Source organism: Monodelphis domestica, chromosome 6, assembly GCF_027887165.1.
Source record: "Monodelphis domestica isolate mMonDom1 chromosome 6, mMonDom1.pri, whole genome shotgun sequence".
NCBI classification, from domain to species: Eukaryota; Metazoa; Chordata; class Mammalia; order Didelphimorphia; family Didelphidae; genus Monodelphis; species Monodelphis domestica.
Genome location: NC_077232.1, coordinates 172425029 through 172451999, shown reverse-complemented (window position 1 = coordinate 172451999; position 26971 = coordinate 172425029). Strand labels below are relative to the sequence as shown.

Sequence of the window (26971 nt, the reverse complement as noted above, 5' to 3'; positions counted from 1 at the left end):
AATCAGATTAATACATATGTGGAGAAAAATGACATATTATGTACTGGGCAAATAGAGCACTTTTGCTCCTCAAAGAAATTTCCCATATGCTGCCTTATTTGTCTTCAGCAAATCCCAGAGAAATATATTGAAACCTGTTGGGTGAAGGAGGCACTTCATTTGTCAATAAGCCAACTGCTATTTTAAATGATTATGATGAAGATTTTCTGCTTTGGCATGTCACATGCTGGGCACTCGGAGTGTACTGCTCTTTGGGAAAGGTTCTCTCAGCCAAGCGCTAGGGAAGGGCAATGAGAAATGAAGGGCTGGTAGCTACAACAAATGCCCCTTTGCTTAGCCCCAAACCAGCAGACCAATGACCAGAGGCCCAGAAACTAGCACTGAGCTCTCTGGCCTCTTTGAGCCCTTTGATGTGAGGCTCCTTTTAGCTTTTTTAAAATATCTCTTCCTATCTAAAATGGCAGCCTTCATCAATGACACTAGATAGTTGCCACGCCATAAATGCCATTTTCTTCCTCTCCTTTCCACAAAGACCATAGAAGCCACTCTAGTTTGAGTCTCTAAGCCTCACTTCCCCAAGTCCTCTGCTGCTGACAGGCTTTATCATCGGGTTCTGGAGCCACATCAAAGGCTACAGAAACACATCAATATGATCCTCTGATTGCCTGGAAGACGTACTCAGAAGCCTTGGTCATGTCCAATTGGGGCAAGGGATTTTTTGTTTGGGAGACAACAAAATAAACTAGGAGGAAAAAAAAACAATCTTTTTTTTTTGATGTTTGCAACTTTCTGACCTTGTAAATGACTCAAACAAATGACATTTTTATGCCCTTTGCAGTGAAAAAGTATATTAATTCTTCACGAAAAAAATGCCACACACTTTCAAGCCAGTCTTTAGTTCTAAACGCAAAATCAAGATAGCTCTTTATATCACCCCACCAATGAGAGGAACATGGATCCAAAGTTCACAAAAGCAAAACCCTTCCTGGTTCCCCACTGATAAAATTAGTATCCATGCTGATTCAGGCACTCAAGACCCTTCACGATATGACTATAGCCTTCCAGGTTCCATATTCTGCTCATCGCATTGTGGTTTGGTGGTGAGAGAACAAACTTTTGAGTCAGGAAGACCTCAGCTCAAGTCCTGTTCCTGGGACAAATGCTTAGCTCTGTGCCCACGGAGAAGGTGCTCAGCTTCTAAACCTCTCAATGCCCTAAGTCAGAGGTAGCCAACTTCCTCACAATAACCCTAAGAAGCAGGTTCTGCCTTCCTAATTTATAGACAAGGGAGCTGGGTTTAAAGAGATTAAATGATCTCCTGGTCACACAGTGAGATTCAAGAGTCAGGATTAAAAGTCAAGTCTTGGGGGCAGCTTGGTAGCTCAGTGGATTGAGAACCAGGTCTAGATAGGAGCGGTCCTGTGTTCAAATCTGATCTCAAACACTTCCTAGCTGTGTGACCCTGGGCAAGTCACTTAACTACCATTGCCTAGTTCTTATGGCTCTTCTGCCTTGGGACAATACACGGTATTGATTCCAAGATGGAAGGTAAGGAGTTTAAAAAAAAAAGTCAATGTCACTGATGTATCCCATACCTTTTCCTCACCTTCTCCAAGTTTTGCTAATAACAGATTCACCTAAGTAAAGGAAGGAGTAAGGAACAAGCATTTACTAAGTGCTTAATAATAATAATAATAATACCACCTACTGTGCCAGGCACTTTATAAATAATATCTCATTTGATCTTGGCAATAGCACCAGAAGGTAGGAGCTATTACTATCCCCATTTTACAGATGAGTAAACCAAGGCAGACATGTTACATGATTTGTTCAGAATCACAGTTAGTAAGTGTCTCAGGTCACATTTGAACTCATATCTTCCTGATTCTAGGTCCAGCACTCTCTAGCTGCCCTTGAGAAAATGGGAAGCCTTTGATTTGTTATTCTGGAAATACTATTAAATTATTTATAAGTTTTCATTTCTTTTAATGATTTTCTCTTACTCTGCTATCCCATTTTGTACCAACTAAAAAGGGAAGCCATAATGGCATTTCAAAGATCATTAGTTAAGAACTGGAAGGGACGACTTCCGGTTAAGATGGCGGCTTAGAGAAAGCTAAAGCTCAGATCTCCTGAAAACCCTTCCCGACTGATCTCAAACGATAAGCTCCTAAGGCGCCGAAATTCAAAACGATCAACAGCACAGACCCTGGGAACCCTCCTCCTGGACCTGGACCCGGTTCAAAAGGTACGGCTCCCCTCAAAAGCCAGAACCCGAGATCACTCGGACCTCAGGGGTAGGAGCGCAGAGTCCAAGGCTCCCGGAAGCCGCAGCCCGGCTGGGCTCAGAGAGCAGGGTCCTCGGAACAACAACAACCCTCAGGGCCTTCTATCCGAATCCCGGTGAAAGTTACTGCCTGGGGCTCCCGCTGCAGAGAGCTGGTCAAAACAACAGCAACCCTCAGGGCGGGCAAGACAGCCTCACGGGCTGGATCCTGCTATCCAAGTCGCAGTGAAAGTCCTTGCCCTAGAGCTTGGGAAAGCTGCAGCCCATCCCCCCGCAGGCCTACGAAACAGCCTCACGGCCAGCGATTCTGAAGGCAACTTCCTGAAAGCGAGCTAGGGGGAGAGTGTGGCCTCGTGGTCTGACCCTTCCATTCCAGTTCCAGTGAGGCATATTCAGTTTAACCCAGGGAAAGCTCATAGAACCAACATCTGCCCAGGACTAAAGCCTCGGATCACCAGAGATAAGAAAAGCTAATCCTCCACATTCAGAAATGGCAAACTCCAAAGAACCACAGAAGCCCCAAAATACCAAGAAAAATAAGAAGAAAGGGGCGACTTTGGACACATTCTATGGAGCCAAAATTCAAAATACAGAGCAGACAGAAGATAATATAAAAGAAAATGCTCCAAAACCTTCCAAAGGAAATGGAAACTCTCCACAAACCTATGAAGAATTTGAATCAGAAATGACCAAAAAGATGGAAGCCTTCTGGGAGGAAAAGTTGGAAATAATGCAAAAGAAATTCACGCATCTACAAAACCAGTTTGACCAAACTGTAAAAGAAAACCAGGCTTTAAAGGCCAGAATCAGGCAGCTGGAAGACAACGATCGTGTAAAAGAGCAAGAATCAATAAAGCAAAGCCAAAATACCAAGAAATTAGAAGAGAACATAAAATATCTCACCGACAAGGTGATAGATCTGGAAAATAGGGGGAGAAGGGATAATTTAAGAATAATTGGACTCCCAGAAAAGCCAGAAATAAACACCAAACTGGACATGGTGATACAAGATATAATCAAAGAAAATTGCCCAGAGATTCTAGAACAAGGGGGCAATACAGCCACTGACAGAGCTCACAAAACACCTTCTACACTAAACCCCCAAAAGACAACTCCCAGGAATGTAATTGCCAAATTCCAAAGCTATCAAACAAAAGAAAAAATCCTACAGGAAGCCAGAAAAAGACAATTTAGATATAAAGGAATGCCAATCAGGGTCACCCAAGACCTTGCAAGTTCTACTCTGAATGATCGTAAGGCATGGAACATGATCTTCAGAAAGGCAAGAGAGCTGGGTCTCCAACCAAGAATCAGCTACCCAGCAAAACTGACTATATACTTCCAAGGGAAAGTATGGGCATTCAACAAAATAGAAGACTTCCAACTTTTTGCAAAGAAAAGACCAGAGCTCTGTGGAAAGTTTGATACCGAAAATCAAAGAGCAAGGAATACCTGAAAAGGTAAATATTAAGGAAAAGGGAAAATGTTATCTTCTTCTTTTACTCAAACTCTCTTCTATAAGGACTACATTTATATCAACCTATGTATACTAACATGTGGGGGAAAAAATGTAATGTATAAATAGGGGGTAAAGAAAGACCAAATAGAATAATCATTCTCACACAAAGATTCACATGGGAAGGGGAGGGGAAGAAAACTCCTATAAGAAGGAGAGGAAGAGGGGGGGGGGGTTACTTAAACCTCAATCTCAGGGAAATCAGCTCTGAGAGGGAAAAACATCCAGATCCATTGGGATCTTGAATTCTATCTTACCCAACAAGGGTAAGGAGAAGGGAAAACCAAGGGGGGGAGGGGGAGAGGGAGAACAAAAAGGGAGGGAAAGAGAGGGGGGAGGGGGAGGGAACAAAAAGGGAGGGACTAAAAAGGGAAACATCAAGGGAGGGGACAAGGGGGACTGTTTCAAAGTAAATCACTGGACTAAAAGGTAGAGCCGAAGAAGAAAAGGTTAGAATTAGGGAAGGCAATCAAAATGCCAGGGAGTCCACAAATGACAATCATAACTTTGAACGTGAATGGGATGAACTCACCCATAAAACGTAGATGAATAGCAGAATGGATTAGAATCCAAAACCCTACCATATGTTGTCTTCAAGAAACACACATGAGGCGGGTTGACACCCACAAGGTCAGAATTAAAGGATGGAGTAAGACCTTCTGGGCTTCAACTGATAGAAAGAAGGCAGGAGTGGTAATCATGATATCTGATAAAGCCAATGCAAAAATAGACCTGATCAAAAGGGATAGGGAAGGTAATTATATTTTGTTAAAAGGGACTATAGACAATGAGGAAATATCATTAATCAATATGTATGCACCAAATAATATAGCACCCAAATTTCTAATGGAGAAACTAGGAGAATTGAAGGAAGAAATAGACAATAAAACCATACTAGTGGGAGACTTAAACCAACCATTATCAAATTTAGATAAATCAAATCAAAAAATAAATAAGAAAGAGGTAAAAGAAGTGAATGAAATCTTAGAAAAATTAGAATTAATAGACATATGGAGAAAAATAAATAGGGATAAAAAGGAATACACCTTCTTCTCAGCACCACATGGCACATTCACAAAAATTGACCATACATTAGGTCACAGAAACATAGCACACAAATGCAGAAAAGCAGAAATAATGAATGCAGCCTTCTCAGATCACAAGGCAATAAAAATAATGATTAGTAATGGTACATGGAAAACCAAATCTAAAACCAATTGGAAATTAAACAATATGATACTCCAAAACCGTTTAGTTAAAGAAGAAATCATAGAAACAATTAATAATTTCATCAAGGAAAATGACAATGGCGAAACATCCTTTCAAACCTTTTGGGATGCAGCCAAAGCGGTAATCAGAGGTAAATTCATATCCCTGAATGCTTATATTAACAAACAAGGGAGAGCAGAGATCAATCAATTGGAAATGCAAATGAAAAAACTGGAAAGCGATCAAATTAAAAACCCCCAGCAGAAAACCAAATTAGAAATCCTAAAAATTAAGGGAGAAATTAATAAAATCGAAAGTGATAGAACAATTGATTTAATAAATGAGACAAGAAGCTGGTACTTTGAAAAAACAAACAAAATAGACAAGGTACTGGTCAATCTAGTTAAAAAAAGGAAGGAAGAAAAGCAAATTCACAGCATTAAAGATGAAAAGGGGGACAGCACCTCCAATGAGGAGGAAATTAAGGCAATCATTAGAAATTACTTTGCCCAATTATATGGCAATAAATACACCAATTTAGGAGAAATGGATGAATATATACAAAAATACAAACTGCCTAGACTAACAGAAGAGGAAATAGAATTCCTAAATAATCCCATATCAGAAATTGAAATCCAACAAGCCATCAAAGAACTTCCTAAGAAAAAGTCCCCAGGGCCTGATGGATTCACCTGTGAATTCTATCAAACATTCAGAGAACAGTTAATCCCAATACTATACAAACTATTTGACATAATAAGCAAAGAGGGAGTTCTACCAAACTCCTTTTACGACACAAACATGGTACTGATTCCAAAACCAGGCAGGTCAAAAACAGAGAAAGAAAACTATAGGCCAATCTCCCTAATGAATATAGATGCAAAAATTTTAAATAGGATACTAGCAAAAAGACTCCAGCAAGTGATCAGAAGGATAATTCACCATGATCAAGTAGGATTCATACCAGGGATGCAGGGCTGGTTCAACATTAGGAAAACCATCCACATAATTGACCACATCAACAAGCAAACTAGCAAGAATCACATGATTATTTCAATAGATGCAGAAAAAGCCTTTGATAAAATACAACACCCATATTCCTATTAAAAACACTAGAAAGCATAGGAATAGAAGGGTCATTCCTAAAAATAATAAACAGTATTTATCTAAAACCAACAGCTAATATCATCTGCAATGGGGATAAACTAGATGCATTCCCAATAAGATCAGGAGTGAAACAAGGATGCCCATTATCACCTCTACTATTTGACATTGTACTAGAAACACTAGCAGTAGCAATTAGAGAAGATAAAGGAATTGAAGGCATCAAAATAGGCAAGGAGGAGACCAAGTTATCACTCTTTGCGGATGACATGATGGTCTACTTAAAGAATCCTAGAGATTCAACCAAAAAGCTAATTGAAATAATCAACAACTTTAGCAAAGTTGCAGGATACAAAATAAACCCACATAAATCATCAGCTTTTCTATATATCTCCAACACAGCTCAGCAGCAAGAACTAGAAAGAGAAATCCCATTCAAAATCACCTTAGACAAAATAAAATACCTAGGAATCTACCTCCTGAGACAAACACAGGAACTATATGAACACAACTACAAAACACTCTCCACACAACTAAAACTAGACTTGAGCAATTGGAAAAACATTAACTGCTCATGGATAGGACGAGCCAATATAATAAAAATGACCATCCTACCCAAACTTATTTATCTATTTAGTGCCATACCCATTGAACTACCAAAATACTTCTTCACTGATTTAGAAAAAAACATAACAAAGTTCATTTGGAAGAACAAAAGATCAAGGATATCCAGGGAAATAATGAAAAAAAAAACACATATGATGGGGGCCTTGCAGTCCCTGACCTAAAACTATATTACAAAGCAGCAGTCATCAAAACAATTTGGTACTGGCTAAGAAACAGAAAGGAAGATCAGTGGAATAGACTGGGGGAAAACGACCTCAGCAAGACAGTATACGATAAACCCAAAGATCCCAGCTTTTGGGACAAAAATCCACTATTCGATAAAAACTGCTGGGAAAATTGGAAGACAGTGTGGGAGAGACTAGGAATAGATCAACACCTCACACCCTACACCAAGATAAATTCAAAATGGGTGAGTGACTTAAACATAAAGAAGGAAACCATAAGTAAATTGGGTAAACACAGAATAGTATACATGTCAGACCTTTGGGAGGGGAAAGGCTTTAAAACCAAGCAAGATATAGAAAGAATCACAAAATGTAAAATAAATAATTTTGACTACATCAAACTAAAAAGCTTTTGTACAAACAAAAACTAAAATCAGAAGGGAAACAACAAATTGGGAAAAAATCTTCATAGAAACCTCTGACAAAGGTTTAATTACTCACATTTATAAAGAGCTAAATCAATTGTACAAAAAATCAAGCCATTCTCCAATTGATAAATGGGCAAGGGAAATGGATAGGCAGTTCTCAGATAAAGAAATCAAAACTATTAACAAGCACATGAAGAAGTGTTCTACATCTCTTATAATCAGAGAGATGCAAATCAAAACAACTCTGAGGTATCACCTCACACCTAGCAGATTGGCTAACATAACAGCAAAGGAAAGTAATGAATGCTGGAGGGGATGTGGCAACGTTGGGACATTAATTCATTGCTGGTGGACTTGTGAATTGATCCAACCATTCTGGAGGGCAATTTGGAACTATGCCCAAAGGGCAATGTAAGACTGTCTGCCCTTTGATCCAGCCATAGCACTGCTGGGTTTGTACCCCAAAGAGATAATGGGGAAAAAGGCTTGTACAAGAATATTCATAGCTGCGCTCTTTGTGGTGGCCAAAAACTGGAAAACGAGGGGATGCCCATCAATTGGGGAATGGCTGAACAAACTGTGGTATATGTTGGTGATGGAGTACTATTGTGCTAAAAGGAATAATAAAGTGGAGAAGTTCCATGGAGACTGGAACAACCTCCAGGAAGTGATGCAGAGCGAGAGGAGCAGAACCAGGAGAACATTGTACACAGAGACAAACACACTGTGGTATAATCGAACGTAATGGACTTCTCCATTGGTGGTGGTGTAATGTCCCTGAACAACTTGCAGGGACCCAGGAGAAAAAAACACCATTCATAAGCAAAGGATAAACTATGGGAGTGGAAACACCGAGAAAAAGCAACTGCCTGAATACAGAGGTTGAGGGGACATGACAGAGGATAGACTCTAAATGAACACTCTAATGCAAATACTATCAACAAAGCAATGGGTTCAAATCAAGAAAACATCTAATGCCCAGTGGACTTACGCGTCGGCTATGGGGGGTGGGGGGGGGGGAGGAAAAGAAAATGATCTATGTCTTTAACGAATAATGCTTGGAAATGATCAAATAAAATATATTTAAAAAAAAAAAAAGAACTGGAAGGGGCCTTAGAGGTAATGTAATCTAAGTCCCTCATTTTACAAATGAGGAAACTGAGGCCCTGAGCTTCCGGCACATTTCCCAAGGTCATCTCAAGGAAAGAAAAATACAGACAAACTCTCTGGATCCCCATTTCCTCCAGCTGTAAAATAAGGGAGTTGAGTGGGATAATTTCTCAGCCTTATTATTCTGTGGTTCAATTCAAACAGGGAAATCACTCGCCCTGGAAAACACAATAAGTGACAGGGTCAAGATTTGAACCTTGGTTCTTTGAGTACAAATCTGGGGCACTTGCCATTGTACCAAGACTAGTCTGAAGTCAAAACCACTGACACTGATTCAAAATGTACAGGAGTAATCTGACAGTGGAGTTCCTCCCTCTACTCCCCAGTCCATTCAGTTCTCATGTTTAAATGCTGTCACCTGCCAGCTAGGGCATCTTCTAGTCAGGTAAGGTGTTATTCCTGTTTCACAGATGAGCAAAGAGAAAGAAGACAAATCAGTCAACATCAGAGAGGAAAAGCAGCGTTGCACTTATGAAAAGACGCCCATTACCTCCATTTCCCCAGCGAGCCAGTGGGCATCCCCCAGGATCTTCTCTGGTTAGGATTCTGGATTTGCTTTCCCTTGATGGGAGATGGAGGTAATGATCTCTGTAAGGAATTCTCTAGATGCATGCATGTTGGGGAATGAGTTGCTACTTCCTTCCTTTTTTTAGCTAAAGCTTATTTTCTCAGCCAAGTTTGTTTTGTGCTATTAATGGATGGTTCTTTGCTCTGGCTATTCGGGAGTGTCTGTTTAATCTCCCCCATGTGCCAGCCATCTGTGCCTTCCCACCACTAATGAAAGAGGCTTAACTGCCCAGTTCCATATGTCTGGAACTTTCCTTCAGGAGGAAAACATATACAAATACACGCGTGTGCCCATAATTCAATATAGGAAGGGTCTGGTGACTAGCAAAGTTATTTAACTGGTTTGCCCCAATGTGCTCCAATTTCTTTAAAAAACAAAACAGAAACAAAGGAATTTTTTTCAACATTTTTAACTCCATTATACAAGAACAAATAATATTTCAGAGAAAATAAGTAAGTAATAAGTTCCGGAAATGGAGCATTTCCCAAAGTCATCTCAAGAATAGAAAAATACAGACAAACTCTCAGGGTCTCCATTTCCTCCAGCTGTAAAATGACGGAATTGAATCATAATTTCTCAGCCTTATCATTCTTTGGTTCAGTTCAAACATGGGAATTTTGATTTCACATGTTGGATTGATCTTTCACGGTGTAAAAAAACAACAACTTGAAATTCTTAAAAAGGAGAAAATTTTCTAGAATACTAATTTCTTGAAAAATTTTAAGTCCATGTACTCATCCCAAAGTTCATAGCCAATTCCCACAACAGCCTGGATGATCAGCAAAGCCAAAACTCCCAGACTCATCCGGAAGCCAAATAGCCTGTTTATAAGGAGAGAGGGAGAGAAATAAATACAGTAATTAGGAACTGTAACTAAGGTGGAGCAACCAAGGCTTTGTCCAGGGGGCCAAATTTAGTGAGTGCTGAAAACACTTGCAATTCTTCCAAAGGAGAAGCAAAAGAGAGAGCTTCTTGGTAGCAAAAAGAAAGAGTTTAAATAGTAAACTGCTATAGATTCTGCTTCCTTCATAAGACCACACTCCACATGAGCTTCCCCACCCCTATATTTTGAGCCCTACAATTCAACTTTCCTCTATTCTGCATGGCAACCTCCCCTAAAAGTGTACTCAGAATGGCACAGGATCTCTTCCCATGGGTGTATGGGTCACTGCTTAAGGTCCATTTCATGTTTTTTGCCCTGGAATTAGTTTCTGCTAGGTCCAGCCCTGCAGTAAGGGAACCAGCTGATACAGCAGGCTACTGGTCAGACCAAAAGTGCAGTCTGAATTGGTGTGGGCAATGCCATAACTTCCATGTTCTTAAAGTCTTAGAACTTGTTTTGCTAAATAAGTTGAAGAGGGAACCCATCTGCAAAGGTTAGTTGGTTACTTAAAGCATTTAAAGGATTATCATGACCTATGCACAATTATTGGTGACTTCTGGAGGGCTGTGGAATTTTTGCTAGGTTTAGAAGGATGGCAAGCGAAGAGGTGAGAGGGACTCAAATATTTGTGCTTGCTGCCTCCTTCCAATGTTTGAACTTCTCCATTTAGTCTTATGCTTTCCTACCTCAATCCAAACAGGACAAGTCAACAAGATAATAGTGTTTGACCTGGCAAGGCAGCCTCTTTTCACATAGGAGAAATTCCTCCGCACCCCTGCGTAATGGGAGCCAACTTGGAGCCTGTGTTGTTGAGGGTGTTGCTAGGTAGTGGCCAAGCAACAGGAGACTGGCCCAAGCCCTTCCCAGAAGCTTCCTGCCCCAACCCTCAAGGCAGCTTCAGGTGTCTTACCTTTGCTTAGCTGACTCTGAATATCCAAAGAAGAAGTGGTGACGAGCATACATGTAGGCTAGGCCCAAAATGGCAGCTAAGACTGAGAGGGGACAACTGGTTATAAGTCTTCAAACTAGGTGTAATTTTACAGTCATCAATCTTCCAAAATAATTTGCATCCTAAGAAATAATGTTCCTTCCTCCCTTCCTCTCTTCTTCCCCTCCCTTCCTTCCGACCTCCTCTTCTTTCCTTCCTTCCTTCTTTTTCTTTTACTTTCTCTCTTTTTCTCCCTCCCTCATTCCTTCTTTCTTTCTCTTTCCTTCTTTCTTTCTTTTTCTTCCTTCCTTCTCTCTTTCTTGCTTCTTTCCTCCTACCTTCCTTTCCCTCCCTCCCTCCTTCCTTTCTTTTTCTTTCTTTCTTTTCTCTCTCTCCCTCTCTCCTTCCTGCCTTCTTTCTTTCTTTTTCTTCCTTCCTTCTTTCTCTACTTCCTTCTTTTCTCTTTCTTTATTTCTTCCTTCCTTCTTCCCTTCCTCCCTATCTCCCTTCTTTCTTTCCCTTTCCTTCTTTCTCTCTTTCTTTCTTTTTCTCTGTATCTCTCCTCCTCATTCCTTCCTTCCTTCCTTCTTTCTTTCTTCCTTCCTTTCTTTCTTCCTTTCTTTTTCTTCCTTCCTTCTTTCTTGCTTGCTTCTTTCCTCTGTCCTTCCTTCCCCTCCCTCCCTCCTTCCTTTCTTTCTTTATTTTCTCTCTCCCTCTCTCCTTCCCCCTTCCTTCCTTCTTTCTTTTTTCTTCCTTCTTTCTCTCCTTCCTTCCTTTTTTCTTTCTTTCTTCCTTCCTTACCTTCTTCATTCCTTCCTCCCCTCCTTTTTTTCTTTTTCCTCATTTCTTTTTCTTTCCTTATTTCTCTCTTTTTTCTTTCTCTACTAATTTCTCTTTCTTTTTCTTCTTGCCTTTCTATTAACCTCATATTTGTTTCTCATTTAAATAAATTATTATAAGCATTTATTTTCCTTCCCTCCCACTTCCCCCACAGAACAATTTTTAAAAAGAAAATTAAATCCTCAGAACAATATTTATCTTCTAGCAAAACAAATCCCCACATCGATCATGTCCCAAAGTCCACCTCACTGTGCAGTTCAGGTTGGATGGCTTCAGTTTCTAAGCAGCCCATGACACTAACCAAGAGGATTTCTAGAGCACACTGACTAGGGAACATTTTAGATTCTGGATCCATTGGCTTTTTATCTTTCAAAATGAAAGAAAAAGCTTGTCTATGGTTGTATCACCCCAAAGTAGGTGTTGGGGGGAAGGAAAGGGAGATGGATATAGAAAAGTCAAAAGGCTGGAAACAAAGGAAACTTGTCAACTGAGAAAATTTGTGATCAATCTATATGAATTTTTTTGAGCCCTGACTGTGAAGTAGGCATTGTCTAGGCCCTGGTAGTGGGGATTCAAGTACAAAGACTTTTAAAATCCCTATCAAAAGGGACTTCTGTTTCACAACATGATGAACATGGAAACAAGTACTATATGATCACATATGTACAACCTATATCAGGTGATCTGATAGAAGGGGAAGCTTTGGGAAGGAGATATAGAGCACGGATTGTAAAATATCCAAAAATTATTATGAAAAATTTTATCTATGTATAATCTGGAAAAAAATAAAAGTTATAGTTTGGTTTTTTTTAACAGAAAGGTCTCTATATCCTAATGGGGATGAATGTAAGTACGGATGTAAATGTGTCAGAATAAGCCACCACCACAGGACAAAAATGAGCTAAAGAAGAGACAGCCTAACTCTTATTTGTTCCTATTTTTCTTTTTCTTTAAAGAAAACAAACCTTACCTTCCATTTTGGAATTAATACTGTAAATTGATTCTAAGACAGAAGAGTGGTAAGGGCTAGACAATGAGGATTAAGTGACTTGTCCAGGGTCACACACACAGATTTAAACCCAAGACCTCTCATCTCTCAAACCACTGAGCAACCTAGCTGACTCCCCCCCACCCCAATTTGTTCTTATAGTTGTTATTATTCAGAAATGCTATTTGGGGGCAGCTAGGGGATCAATAGTTAGAAAACCACTGGAGATGAGAGGTCCTGGGTTCAAATGTAGCCTCAGACACTTTCTAGCTGTGTGACCCTGGGCAAGTCACCTTATTGCCTAGCCCTTACTACTCTTCTATCTTAGAACTAATGGTTAGTATTGATTCTAAGATGGAAATTGAGGATTTTTTAAAAATGCTATTTGTCAGATAGTATTGCCTTTTCCATTTAAATCTCCAAAGGTGATGGAGTGAGTAAGGGTTAAGAGAGATTATTCCTATGAAATGAACTTCATTATAAATCTCATCAGTTGTGAGGAAAGTCATAAGCAAGAGATGAATAATAAATGTCACTTATGGAGTGTCTAAGGTTGGCAGAACGCTTGGCATGCATTCCCAACTGGTCTAGATCACAATAATCCTGTGAGGCACATACCACAGGTATTATGCCTATTATATAGATGAGAAAACTGAGGCTCAGAGAGGTTATGGGACTGGTGCTGGGTTACAGTTAAGTGGCAGAGCCAAGCTTTAAATGCATGCACTTATCTGTTACCTCTATAAGCTAAGCCAGGCTGCCTCAGTGTGCTTAATGAGAGGTGAAGAAATGGAACGTGGATTGAGATCTCACAAGGACACTAAGTCAACCTCTTCATTTTAAGAACAAAAAACTGTAGTCCACAGAGAGTAAATGAAACAGCTTGTCCATGGGCACATAAGTAACGGGACTGGAACTGGACCTTGGGCTCTGGGACTCCAAACTCAGAGGGCTTATCATTGCCCTGGGATTACTCATAGGTCAGTCTCCAAGGTGGCACCCAAACTCTCCAGAACAAAGCAGGATAAACTCCTCCAGGATGGAGGATTTGCCTCAGCTGATGATCAGCTTGTGTTGTCACTAACCAGACCTCATACTGGGTCTGCCTGGAAAGTAAGCCCAGGGAAAGCAACCACATCTGACCCCCTTCCATGCAAACTGATGATTCTGTGCTGCCTTGCTGTCACAGTGGCAGCTGGTGGCACACTGGGTAGAGACAGGAAGATTCATCTTCCTGAGTTCAAATCTAGCCTCAAACACTTTCTAGCTGTGTGACCCTGGCCAAGTCACTTAACTGCCTAGCTCTTACTGCTCTTCTGAATTGAAATCAATACTCAGTATTGATTGTCAGAAGGTAAGGGTTTCAAAAACTAAAAAAAGAATGTAAGCTCCTTGAGGTCTTCTCTTGTCTTTTTTTTTTGGCTTGTATTTTTATTTCCAGCCCTTAGCTCAGTGCCTAGTGCATTGTGGGTGTTTAATAAAGCTTTAGCTAATCTCATCTGTCAACACACTGAGTCTTCCAAAAAGAAGGTCAATTCCTGAGAGCAGGAAGTGTTTCATTCTGGCTGGCACACAATAGATGCTTAATAAATGTCAAGTGAACTGAATTAAAATTAAGAACATTTATGAAAAAAAGGCCCTGCAGCCCTTACCCTTTTTAGAAACTTTGATTTTCTAGATACAATTCCAGATGCTCATTATTGAATCTGAATGTCTAAGAGAACAATCTGTCACCGGTTAAATCTGTCCTTGCAGTTCAGACACATTGGAGCAAATTCTTGGGATCTTGAGGCACATGGAAGCAGGGAAAAAGTGTTCCTCGTTTTGTTGGAAGTCATTTTAATGATTTCCAGGGAGTGAAAATGAATAACTGTATGATGATTCCAAAAGGTTATAAAATACCACGGCCATCACTTAGGCAGAAATATCTCTGTAGTTTTAATTTACCTTGGTTGAAGAACCATCCAGCCATCCAGAAGGTGATCAGGAAGATGGGGTAAAACTCTACACAGTTTTGTCTGCAGAGGGAAAAAAAACTGCAGGTTATTTGTGAGGCAACCAGAGGGCATCAGCGAAAATGAGTTCTTTTGAAATAAATATCCGGTTTGTCCCTGTAAAACTAATGGGAATCATGAAACAAAGGAAGAGTTTTTATCCTGAGCCTAAGCAATGTCTGAGCTTTTCCAGGAGAGAATTTAAGAAATGTTTTCCAAAAATCACTTGCCACCTTTTTCAGTTGAGGTCCTTGTCTGAATCTTCAAGGTGGCATGGAGGTGATGCTGGGTTCTCAAAGGCTATGGGAGCAGAATATATATGGACTCTGGCAGATTTAAGCAAACTCAATAGCTCCAAGACCACTGATGGTCTATTCAACTATGTCTCAGGAGAGAAATAATCCAGCTGTATGAACCGTGGCAAGTCATTTAACCCTGTCTGCCTCAGTTTCCTCATCTGTAAAATGAGCTGAAGAAGGAAATGGCAAGCCACTCCAGTCCTTTGCCAAAAAAAAATCCTAAATGGAGTCACAAAGAGTCAAACATGACTAGAAAACAACTGAAGAGCAACAAAGTTCAGAGGAGATCATCACCAGAAAATCGGCCACCCAATAATGACTTGGACCTGGTGATACAGAAAACTATCAAACCAAGGCCAAGAAATTGTAATCAATGTTAGTAGTGAGAAGACTGAGAGAGGGTCTTTAGACACCATATTGATTGTGGATTATCAAACGTTTTGTGTCAGGAATTAGGCAGAATGGCAAAGCCTACAATCTCCTCATAATAATGTTTTTTCATGCATAAAATAAAATAACAAAGGAAATCAAATATATTGAAATGGAATTTTCAAAATAGCTTTGAAAAACAAGTTCCTCAACCACAGGTGAAGAACCCCTCATCTAGATTACTCTCTCCTATATTCATTGGCATACTACTAGACCTTGCTGAGAAAGTCCATGGTACCTGTGGTACCTGCATCCTCAATAATTTTATGTTATCTCCACTTGGGCCCCTTGTTACTCAGAAAAAAAGGCCTTTGATGCTTCTCTCATTGACTTTATTATATTACCTGAAATAGCTATTTGAATCCTTATTTTTCCTCCCCTCAAGCCTCCATCACCATTCTTCATCCCTCCTCAACAGAGCACCTTGTCTCCTACTTCACTGAGAAAATAGAGGCTCTCTGCCAAGACTCCTTACTCCCAATGCAAGCCCCATTTGCTATTCATTTTTTCTTTGGTCTCTAAGGAAGAAGTGGGTGCCTTTCTTGATACCAAGGCCAGCCCCTTCAGGAGCTCGCTCTCTCTCTCTCTCTCTCTTTCTCTCTCTCTCTCTCTCTCTCTCTCTCTCTCTCTCTCGACAAATAGTTCTCATCAGTCCTTCTGCAGGGGCAAGTCTTCACGTGCTTGGGGTAGGCACCCCTTTACTCACTGATGGGTTGGTGGCCCATCAGTACCCTCAATCTAGTTTTAGCCCATTTGCCCAAGATGGTACATGAAGGAATATAACATATACACAAATATACATATATATGTCAATTAAATAACAATAAATAAGCCCCAGACATTTTCTCTGTCTTCCATGCCCAGAACACTCTCCCTCCTTCTCTTTGACTACTGGCCTCCTTGGACTCCTTCAAGTCCTAACTAAAGCCCCACCTAAAGCCTTCTCTAACCCCTCTTAATTCCAGCGCTTTTCTTCTCTTAATTCTCTTTTATCCTGTATCGAGTTTGCTATCTGTTGGCATGTCTCCCTCTTTAGATTGTAATCTCCTTGAAGGTAATGATGGTCTTTTGTTTCTTTTTGTATGCCCAGCACTTGGCACAGTGCCTGGCAAATGCTGGGCACTTGATGGATGTTTATTGATTGGTGTAGAAATATTCTAAATAAATAATATAAATAAATATAAATACAAAATAATTAGAAGAAGACAACAATGCTAATAACTAGATGGGAGAAGAAAGAGCTTCTCAGTAGAAACTTGCTGGAGAAGGTTCCCTGGGATCTCTGAACCCAGTGACTCTTTCTCATCCTCCTTAGGCTCTCTGCACTGTTTGACATTTGTAGACCATCCCCTCCTCCTAGACACCTTCTCTTCTCTTTTCTTGGCTTCTTTGTCACTGTCCTCTCATTTCTCCAATCTGTATGAGTGCTCCTCTTTAATCTGCTTTACTGGATCATCATTCACCTCCCACCCGCTACACGTGGGCCCTCTTTTCTCTGCATTCTCTCTTGGCAATCTCATCAGTTCCCAAGGGTTCAATTATGATTTTCATGCAAATGAATCCCAGGTCTAATTTATCTCCTACACTCCAGTCCTATATTACCAATACCTATTGGCCATCTCCACTGAGATATCCCATTAGCATATCAAATTCAACATGTCCAAAATGAAAGCTCATTATCTTTTCTACTAAGTGCACCCCTCTTCCAAAGTTTCCCATGCATGGTAAAACAAGAACTAGAACTCTGGTCATCCAGGTTCACAATTTCAAAGTCTTTCCTTACCCCCACTTTATCCAATAATTGTATTGTCAATATTGTATTGATTTTCCCTCTTTATCCTTTTCTTTTATCCTTTTCTTTATGCCTACTAACCTAGTCCAGGCTCTCAAGCCTTTTTGTCTCCTAACACCTCCTAACTGGTGCCCAAGTTTCCAATTTCTCCTCTCCCCAATCCATCTTCAGCACAGTTTTCAGAACAGTCTCCTAAATTCCATCTGTCTCCTACATCCACCCAATCATACACCTGCTCAAACATTTTCTATTGCTCCCTATTATTTGCCTCTAGGACAAAATATGCATTCCTAGCCTGGCATTTCAAGCCTTCCACAGTGAGGCTATAGCCTACCATTCCAGACTTATTTTCTTTTTCTATAGTCTAGCCTTACTGGCCTTCCTCAAATTTGGCACTCTATTTCCCATGCTCTTACCATTACACAAGCTATTCTCTATGCTTGGGATCCATGCATGCTCTTCTCCTCTTTGCCTTTCCAAATCCTTTATTCAAGGTTCAAGTCACGTATTGCCTTGAGTCCCAATTCTCTCAACCCCAGAGCTTGGTGCTCTTTTCCTTCAATTACTCTTTTTTTTAATTGTGTATACAGATCACACAGAAATACCCAGATACCCTGGAGATGTAGGAAAATGAGGAATGCTTCCATCAAGTGGGACATCTAATGTCAAACTTGAAGACCCTAGCAAGTTGCAATCTGTTTCATCAGAGAGAGCTTCTGAATTGATAAGATCCACTGCAGTATTTGAGCATGTACATGTCATATACTACCAGGAAAATCAAAACTACTTAAGGAGAGGGACTGTTTTCTTTTTTTCTCCTTTTGATCCCAAATACCTATCATAGAGCATTGCACCTAGTAGATATTTGACACAAATTTGTTTAGTTAAAGTTAGCATTTAAAAATTGATACTCACAGCGGGTAGCCAACTGGTTGGTTCAGTGGATTGAAAGTAAAGCCCAGAGATGAGAGGTCCTGGGTTCAAATCTGGCATTAGCCACTTCCTAGCTGTATGACCCTGGGCAAGTCACTTGACCCCCATTGCCTAGCCCTTGCCGCTCTTCTGCCTTAGCACCTATACCCAGTATTGATTCTAAGGCAGAAGGTAAGGATTAAAAAAATTGATACTCACAAATGCTTCTCTGAGAAAATAAATTATCGTTTTTCATACCCATTTAAGAGAAGAAGAAACTGAGCTCTGAGAGTATGTAGCCAGATATGCCCCTTCCCCCATCAAGGGTATCAATGATTGGAAAAAAAAGAAGACAGCTCTAGTTGCCTACCTCCAATGCCCTGTCTTAACTTCAGTTCAAATTGTCCCTATTCGTAGAATATGCCAGAAGGTTTGATGCTATTTTAAGTAAGAGGGAAGAATTCTTTTGAAACTATAATTAATTCATTGGCACCTAGCAAAGGGAAAAGATGAATTAGATTTACCCTCCCTCCCCCTTCACTGGCTTAGTTGACTGAACTCTTTTGCGACAATATCCTAACCAGAGAGAACATTAATGTAATTCTTAATGAGACTTTGAGTAGATAGACATGGAAGAATCTTTTCTGCAGGATTATGAATGATCCCTCATCCCTTCCTTAAAGCCGGGGGAAACTTGATTGCTCTTAAGATTATAATATAATTGATCCACTAGCAGGACCAAAGCTAGGAATTTTAGATCCTGAGTAACTACCATAAGCCAAGCCTGGGGATATAGAAAATAAAGTATGCCCTCATTTGGGGGTGAGGAGCCTGGGAAGAGGTAAAGAAAAATAAGAAATAAAATCACCTCAATTCTCAATTTGGTAGTCTCTAGTTTTCTGACTTTAAGTAATTATTCTCATTAACTAAGCTATGCTATTTCTACACTACAGAATAATTGCCAGGATCTTCCGAATTTAGTGACCTGTCGAAAAGCCTTGCCACCCCACCCTAGTTACTGCTTTGCTCACCCACAGCCTATAGAAGATGCCCCATTCCTGTTCAGGGTCATCCTATTCCAGTTTATCTCCAATGATTCCAATCTGTTCTCTTTTAAAGCATAAAAAAGAAAAGCATATAGAGATAAAATGTCATTCTCCTTCATTTGCCATTATTTTACAGAGAACATAGGAGAAGGCTAATGTATTAGCCTTGCATATCAACTCAGAAAAAAATCTATGGTTGTTAATTCCATCATTTGCTAAAGCTATAGGGATAAAAACAATAATCCCTGTTGTATGGAATCCTTCATGTGACAAACTCCAGGCTTGCTTGCACTGGTAGAGGCAAAGACTGATGGGAGTTTCTGCTACAAAAACAGATAATTTAAATACCACATGCATACCCCCCACACCCCAATGTTCTGTCCCATCCTCCTGAGACAACCAGCATAGGATAATGATCTGGTCACTTAATCCAAGCTATGGGATTTGTTCCAATTCCACTTATTCTCTAAATTGAAGGAAACATCTCAAGAAGAGTAGACAGCAAGAGAAAGAGACTAGATATGAAATCAGAAGACCTGGGTTCAAATCTCAACTCTTTGGCTTATATAACTTTAGGCAAACCACTTAGCTCTATGGGCTTCAGTTTCTTTGTTCATAACATAAAGGAGATGGACCAAGTGATGTAAAAGGTCCCTTTTGGCAGTAAATTCTGTGAATTTGTTCCACTATCTCTGGTCAAACTATTGCGCTCATCCATCCATTTAAATGCCAAATAGTAACTTCTTATCCTATCTGTATAAATCCCATATAAACCAATACCCCATAGTACCAATGGACAGTGGGGACAGATGGGGCGTAGCATCCATATCAATAGCTAGGATGAATCCCAAAGGTCGCAAGGATGAGGACACCTGAAGAAAAGAATAATTCAGATGCTGTGTATCTTTAGTGTTCTGCCAAGTGAAGCATTATCTCATAGGAGTCCAGGAACTGATTGATAGATATGAGATAGTAAAAATAATGAAGATTTCAGAGAAAGAATCTCAGGATTGGAGGGAAGCCAACTAACCCAAACCACAATGAACCAAGAATTCCCTGTAGAATGTGTCGAGTGGAAAACCAGGTGACCCCAGGGCACTCCAGCTTGTAAACCAAAGCAGGAAGCTATAAGAGTGGCATCTCCCACCCTCAAGGCTAACTTCCTATGGTCCTCAGCCCACTAGAGTACCTGCCATATGTAAACCTTAAAATTTCTTAGACTTATAAATGTTGGAAATTTCACCATTGGGAAATTTCATATTTGAAAATTTCCTATTGATAGTGGGTCTTGGCTATTGGAATGTGAACCCCATTGGCATGGGAGGTTCCTCCTCCTCCCTTCTTAAGATTACTTTAGGACAGAAACCTTTTGCTGAACAATGGAAAGGGCTTTGACCTATGCTTAAGCATAGAACAGGAAGTTCTTTGGGTCATGATTGATTTTAGAATTGATACAATGGAGATACTTGGAATGACAGAACCAAGTCTTGGAAATTGCAATCTCCACCCTACTCAGTCCTAACAGGATTTAGGAAGGGCTGCAGCATAGATCAAAATTTAATTATTTGAGAATATGACCTCCAACAGACATGTGCAAAGCCACAGACCTCTGGGCGGTCCTGGGTTAAACTAGAGCCACCATTGGCACAGGGAAGACATGGACAGTGATTGGTAGATGTGAGAACTGAGGGGAGGGAACTTGGATGGTTTCCTTAAAGATAGAGGGGTCTGAGGACTGGGGGTGGGTGGTTGGAGAGTTTTGGCTCTGAGTGGTTGGAGAGGTGCTCTGAGAAGCTTGCTCTGAAGGAAGCTGGAGGTGGAGGCCCGGAGACTGTTTCTCCATTTTGGTCACGTGAGTAATAGGGACTGATCTCTTTTCTTTGCCTCAGCTATCTAAGGGCTTGGGCCTTTTGGCCCAGCCTAAACAGAGGGGGTATTTAAGCCCTATTCCCTTCTCTCCCCTTTCTCTCTCTCTCTCTCTCTCTCTCTCTCTCTCTCTCTCTCTCTCTCTCTCTCTCTCTCTATCTATCTCTAATTCCTTTCTTCCTCCTGTTTGTAATTAAACTCTATAAAAGGCTGACGGCTGACTTGAGTTTTCATTTAGGAATTACATAGCTGAATTCCTTGGCGACCTTAAATTAATATATATCAGACAAGCAAAGTGATTTGCTTGTCACACATAGCAGAACACTAGATGTCGCCATCTCCTGCTCCCCAGTGACTATCTTGCAGTATTTGTCTCTCTTGTCCCTCTCCAACTTCAGCATCAAATCCTTCTCTCACCAGCACCTCCTGCTATTTGACAGGGCTCCTTGACTCCCAAGTCCTATGTTATACTTCCTCCTATACCAATTCTGTTATGAGCTTACCTCTGGCGGGGAGTCTCACAGGACATGACAGCCCAAATGCCACCTTCTTCAGATGGCATTTTCTTTTTCTTTTCAAAAAACCCTTAGCTCCCATCAAGAACCAATACTGTGTATTGGTTCCAAGGCAGAAGAGTGGTAAGGGCTAGGTAATGGGGATTAAGTGACTTGCCCAAGGTCACACAGTCAGGAAGAATCTGAGGTCACATTTGAATCCCAAACCTTCTATCTCCAGTTCTGACTCTCTATGCACTGATCCACCTAGCTGACCCTGACTCTGACCATTTTCACTGACTGTCTCCCATGCCTGGAATGCTCTGCCTCCTTGTTTTCATTTCTTGGCTTCCTTCAATCCCCAGATAAAATCTCATTTTCTAAAAGGGATCTTTTCTGATCTCTTTTAATGCTAGTACTTTTGTCTTTTGATTACCTACAATTTGTCCCATTAATATCTTAGTTACTTAACTGTCTTCATGCTCTCTCCTCATTAGATTATGAGCTCCTTGAGGGCAGAGTCTTTCCCCTTTACATCTCTAGCACTTAGGACAGTGCCTGGCACAAAACAGACATTTAATGAGTACTAAGTGTCCAATTGAATATAATGTCAGGTGTTTTAATTTTTTCTAATGTGTTGATTAGTTTTGCTGGAACTTTTTTCCTCCTAAATAAAATCTTTATTATGAGACATAACTGTCTGGGAGGGAAAAGAAGTGATGCAAAGAGAAATCTTGGCAACATAAAAACAAAATTTATCCACCAAAAATCTTTTTAAATTTTTTAAAAAGAGAAATCCATGACCACTAAAGGGAATCCATTCCACTTTGGGAGAGCTCTGACTATCAAGAAAATTTTCCTATCATTATGTCAAAATCTTACCTCTGTACAATTCCCATCCATTTCTCCTAGTTGTGTCTTTTGGGGCCAAGAACAAGGATAATCACCCTTCTACAGGATAAACATTCAAACACTTGGAAGACAATTATTTTATAGTCTTTTTTCATTCAGCCTCTGCTGCCTGTCTCCATTACCTGGACACTGCCTCTCCTCTCTGTCAGTAGCAAAAGAACTAGAAAGGATGGCTGACAACAGGGGTGCTCAAATTAAGAACTAACATTTATTTAGCACTTTGAGGTTTGCGAAGTACCTTACAAATATCATCTCCCTTTATGACCATAACAGCCCTGGGAGGTAGGTGCTATTGTTATTAGCCCCATCTTACAGATTAAGAAACTGAAGCAAACAAAGCTTAAGTGACTTGCCTAGTATCCTACAGCTAGCATTCCAGCTCTAGCACTCTATCCACTGCTCCACCTAGTGGCTTCTGGGGCACAAATACTTTTGATCGCCTGGCCATGGTTGCTTAGCAACAATAGCAGAGATGAAGGAATAAGGTGAGAGAGCCTAACTAGAGGATGGGAGGTATAGTATTGACATCATTCATAGTATTCATTCCTCTTTTCCTGGAACTAGACAAAAAAAAAATGGGCTTTTGAGGTAAAATTCCATTAGGGAGCATGTCCAGTGAATTTGATTTGATTTTTTAAGACAATCATTTATTGAATATTTGATATTGCCATGGTGTTTTTATTCATTAGACTAAAAAGGCAAAAACATAACTGTCAGGTAGGTGATCTAGTGGATAGAACACTGGACTTGGAGTCTGGAGATGTGCATTGCTATCTATTACTAGTTGTAAGCTCTTCCTCATTTAAGCTATAAGTCTCAGTTTCCTCATCTGTAAAGTGGAGATAATAGCACCTTTACCTCTTTCTACAGAATTGTGAGGTGCAAATGAGATCATGTATATATAATGATTCACTTTGCAAATCTTAAAGAGCTAGAGTAGTGCTAGCTTTGATGATTATAAAGCCATACCAGGAATCTCATTCCAGCTCCGTGAGGGAGCATATAAATTTGAATGAGACCATCTAAACCTCTATGATATTTTATAGCAGACAGAGACTGGGCAAAGAAGCTTCCAGGCTTGCAACATAAGAAAGAACAAGGGAGACATGTAACAGTTCTTAAGGCCACACTTTCCTGATACCATGAAGTACCTCTAAAGGGCTTATGTGAGAAAGGTTATTTGTCCTTGCAAAGAAAAACTAGATTTTAAATCACTTACCCTGGATTAAAACTCTGCAAGTAGCTTATCATCTCACCAATTTTCCTGCTGGAGTGGAAGCAACTTAACATGTCTCTTTTTTCAGTTTGGCCCATAGAATTGTTTGTCCAAGATTCAGAGGGAAAACACTGTGAAGTTGTAGAATGTGGATGTGTTGTCCTACTTACAGTCAATGAGCCCCCACTTGGTCTCTTCATATGCCACTCTCTATCTGTGTCATGGGCAGCACCACCTTTCACTCTCTGTTGGAAGCAAATCATCTTTGCATTCAAAATTCAAAGATTCTTTTCTGTTTTGTTATCTGAATTAGACTTTTTTTCACATGTGTTTGGTTGGTTTCCTATTTCCTATTGAATTCTTTATGCATTTCTGGAGTGGAAAAAGTCACTATAATTTTTCATTGGGTTTACTAATCATGATGTTGTTTGGTGCAAATTTCAGAGTTTTGCTGGAGTAAGTATGGGGTTGCTATGTCTCTTATTTGGGCAGCCATATTGGCTACAAGATTAGTAATAGGTCTCTTAAATCCTCATCTAGTATTCTCTGTACTGATTCTAAGCTCCCTTCTTGAATGGTGCTACAGAACAATCATGCCTTACTCCATTGCCTTCTTGGGGTCAATAGCTGAAATATATGAATGAAGAACCAAAGAAAGATGTGGCACCACAGAAAAATATCGCTGAAAAATGTGAAAGTGAGAGCTCAGGGTTACAGCACAGTGATAATCAAAGGCTTCATTGATATCCTCTTGGTGGCAGGAGAAAGGCAAGAAGGTCACAAGAATGCTGAGTGGACTATGGTGAAGGTATGGGAAGATATTGACCAGAATCACACAAGATGGGCAGCCTGATGGGGACCTGCATCTCAAAGGGAGGGAGGAAGTACCTGCATCGATGAACTCACAGCTCTATGTGATTAGTTGGGGCAAATACTATCTTCATAGAGAACTTTTCTTCTGGCATGGAACAAATGGAAAGAACCCCAACTCTGGAGTAAGAGGACATGAGTGCAAATCCAATTGGTCACTTAGTTCTGTGGGACCACAGATAAGTCAGTTAACCTCCATGGTCCTTTATTTCTCTCATCTGCACAAAGTGGGGTTTGATCAAAGCCCAATATGGAAATGTGTTTTGCATGACAATAAAGAATGAAAAGAAAAGAAAAAAGAAATGATTGTTTTTTTAAATGACAATGACAAAGAGGGGTTTGACTAGACAGCTTCTAAGAAAGTTCAAGATGTATGAACCCAAAGGAGGAAACTGAGGCCTCATAAGGAGAAATGACCTCTTCAAAGTGTAAGAGAGAGAAAGCACTGGTCCAAACTTTAAAATCAATCCTATTTCATTTAATTACCCTATTTCAATAGTGACAGCTGAAAGGGGTCCTGATAATGAGCTAAAAGGGAAGTAATTCATAAGATTAAGTCTTGTGTTTGAATGCAGATCCTGAAATTGTACAATGACTGAACACACGAGACTTGCTTGAGGTCAAAGATACCCAAGAAGAGATACCATACATATAAAATTTCAATGGCTAATTCTGTCCTAAACTTACTGTGCACGAAATATCCTCTCAAATGCTGGCGACCCAGTGATTGCTGGGGGTGAGATCTTATACTTCAGCCTTGCTTTCCCCACCTGCCAGGCAAAGAAACCTGCAAGGAAAAAGAAATTTGCTCTAATTTAACATGAAGTGAAAGGTAACTTCCCAATACAAACAAACATGCTCTAGATGTTCTGATTCGGGTCTGAATCCTACTTCACTGTTTAGGAACTTTATGACCACAACCAAATCCCTTCAGCCTCTTTGAGTCTCATTTTTGTCATCTGTAAAGTGGGGATACCAATACTGGTGTTGCCTAAATCCCAAGGATGTTTTTGTTGGGAGGGGGGCAGTGAGGAAATCTCTCTGAACCCTTAAAAACACTCCAGAAATGTGAGTTTTATTCCTTCGCCTTCCCACCTCTCACATCCTCTATACAACCCAGTTTCTTTTCCTACATTATTTGAATTCCTTCTCCCACTCACTAGTTCTTTTGAAATCGTTTGTCTTTGTGATAGCAAGTTTGAAGCTTTAATCTCTAAGTGTGTTACAGAATTAGTAGTGATATATTTCCTTCTGTAGCAGGATATGGTAATCTCTTCGACAAGAAGCCAGTAAATATTGAAGTGGATTTAGTAAGGAGTAGCCCAGCAGGCCGCCTCCTTTCCCTTAATCCCCCTCTGCTGCAAACAAGCTGTTCTGCTGTACTTCAATGTTCTGAAGTGTGTAACTGGCTAGAACGGGTTTCTTCTCATTTAAATTGGCAGTCGTTTCCAATGAAGATTTCGAAGGGGAGGAGAGCCACTTTGGAAGTGTGTGGTACAGAAGGCTAGGACTTTCAGGGTAGGAAGAGGCTAGAAGCCCAGAAATATTGATAATTACAACATGGGAATTTTTTAGAGATAAAATTAGGGATGGGCTGTTCTGGACCCTGTCCCTGCCATAAGCTCTTGCTTCCTAGGAGAGACCTTAGGCAAAGCACTCTTACTAAGACATAATTTCTGCACTTGTAAAATAGGGACAGTGCCAGAACTTATCCCATGAAAACAATTGAGCATTTGAGCAAAAGGTTCAGATCTGAGACAGGTCAATGGTTCGGTGAACAGAGAGCCAGATCCTGGGTTCAAATCTGACCTCAGACACTTCCTAGTTGTATGGCCCTTAACCTCAATTGCTTGGCCCTTATTGCTCTTCTGCCTTGGAGCCAAAACTTAGTATTGATTCTAAGACAGAAGGTAAGGGTTATTTTTTGTTTGTTTTGGTTTTTTTAAGGCCCAGAGCTACCAAAAAAACCCATATACATTGGGATTTTTGTTTTAAAAGATTATAAAAATGAATATGAAAATGGGTTTTGAGTGATAATATATGTGTAACCCAATGGCATTGCTTGTCATTTCTGGGAAGGGGGAGGAAAGAGGGAAGGAAGACAACAAGAATCATGTGACCAAATCAATTGTACAAAAAATCAAGCCATTCTCCAATTGATAAATGGGCAAGGGACATGAATAGGCAGTTCTCAGATAAAGAAATCAAAACTATTAATAAGCACATGAAAAAGTGTTCTAAATCTCTTATAATCAGAGAGATGCAAATCAAAACAACTCTGAGGTATCACCTCACACCTAGCAGATTGGCTAACATGACAGCAATGGAAAGTAATGCATGCTGGAGGGGATGTGGCAAAGTTGGGACATTAATTCATTGCTGGTGGAGTTGTGAACTGATCCAACCATTCTGGAGGGCAATTTGGAAAT

General features: G+C 40.2%; 1 protein-coding gene across 1 annotated transcript in view; it reads right to left on the bottom strand.

Moving 5' to 3' along the window:
- Positions 1-9474: 9474 nt before the first annotated feature.
- The window catches only part of MGST2 (microsomal glutathione S-transferase 2), a gene marked incomplete at its 5' end in the record, with an annotated part of 71828 nt that continues 54331 nt past the window's right edge, over positions 9475-26971 (bottom strand). The window contains 4 exons of the mRNA XM_016423207.2: positions 9475-9894; positions 10867-10948; positions 14660-14730; positions 25230-25329. Coding sequence (XP_016278693.2) covers positions 9768-9894; positions 10867-10948; positions 14660-14730; positions 25230-25329 — 380 coding nt within the window. The remainder of the gene's footprint in view (positions 9895-10866; positions 10949-14659; positions 14731-25229; positions 25330-26971) is intronic.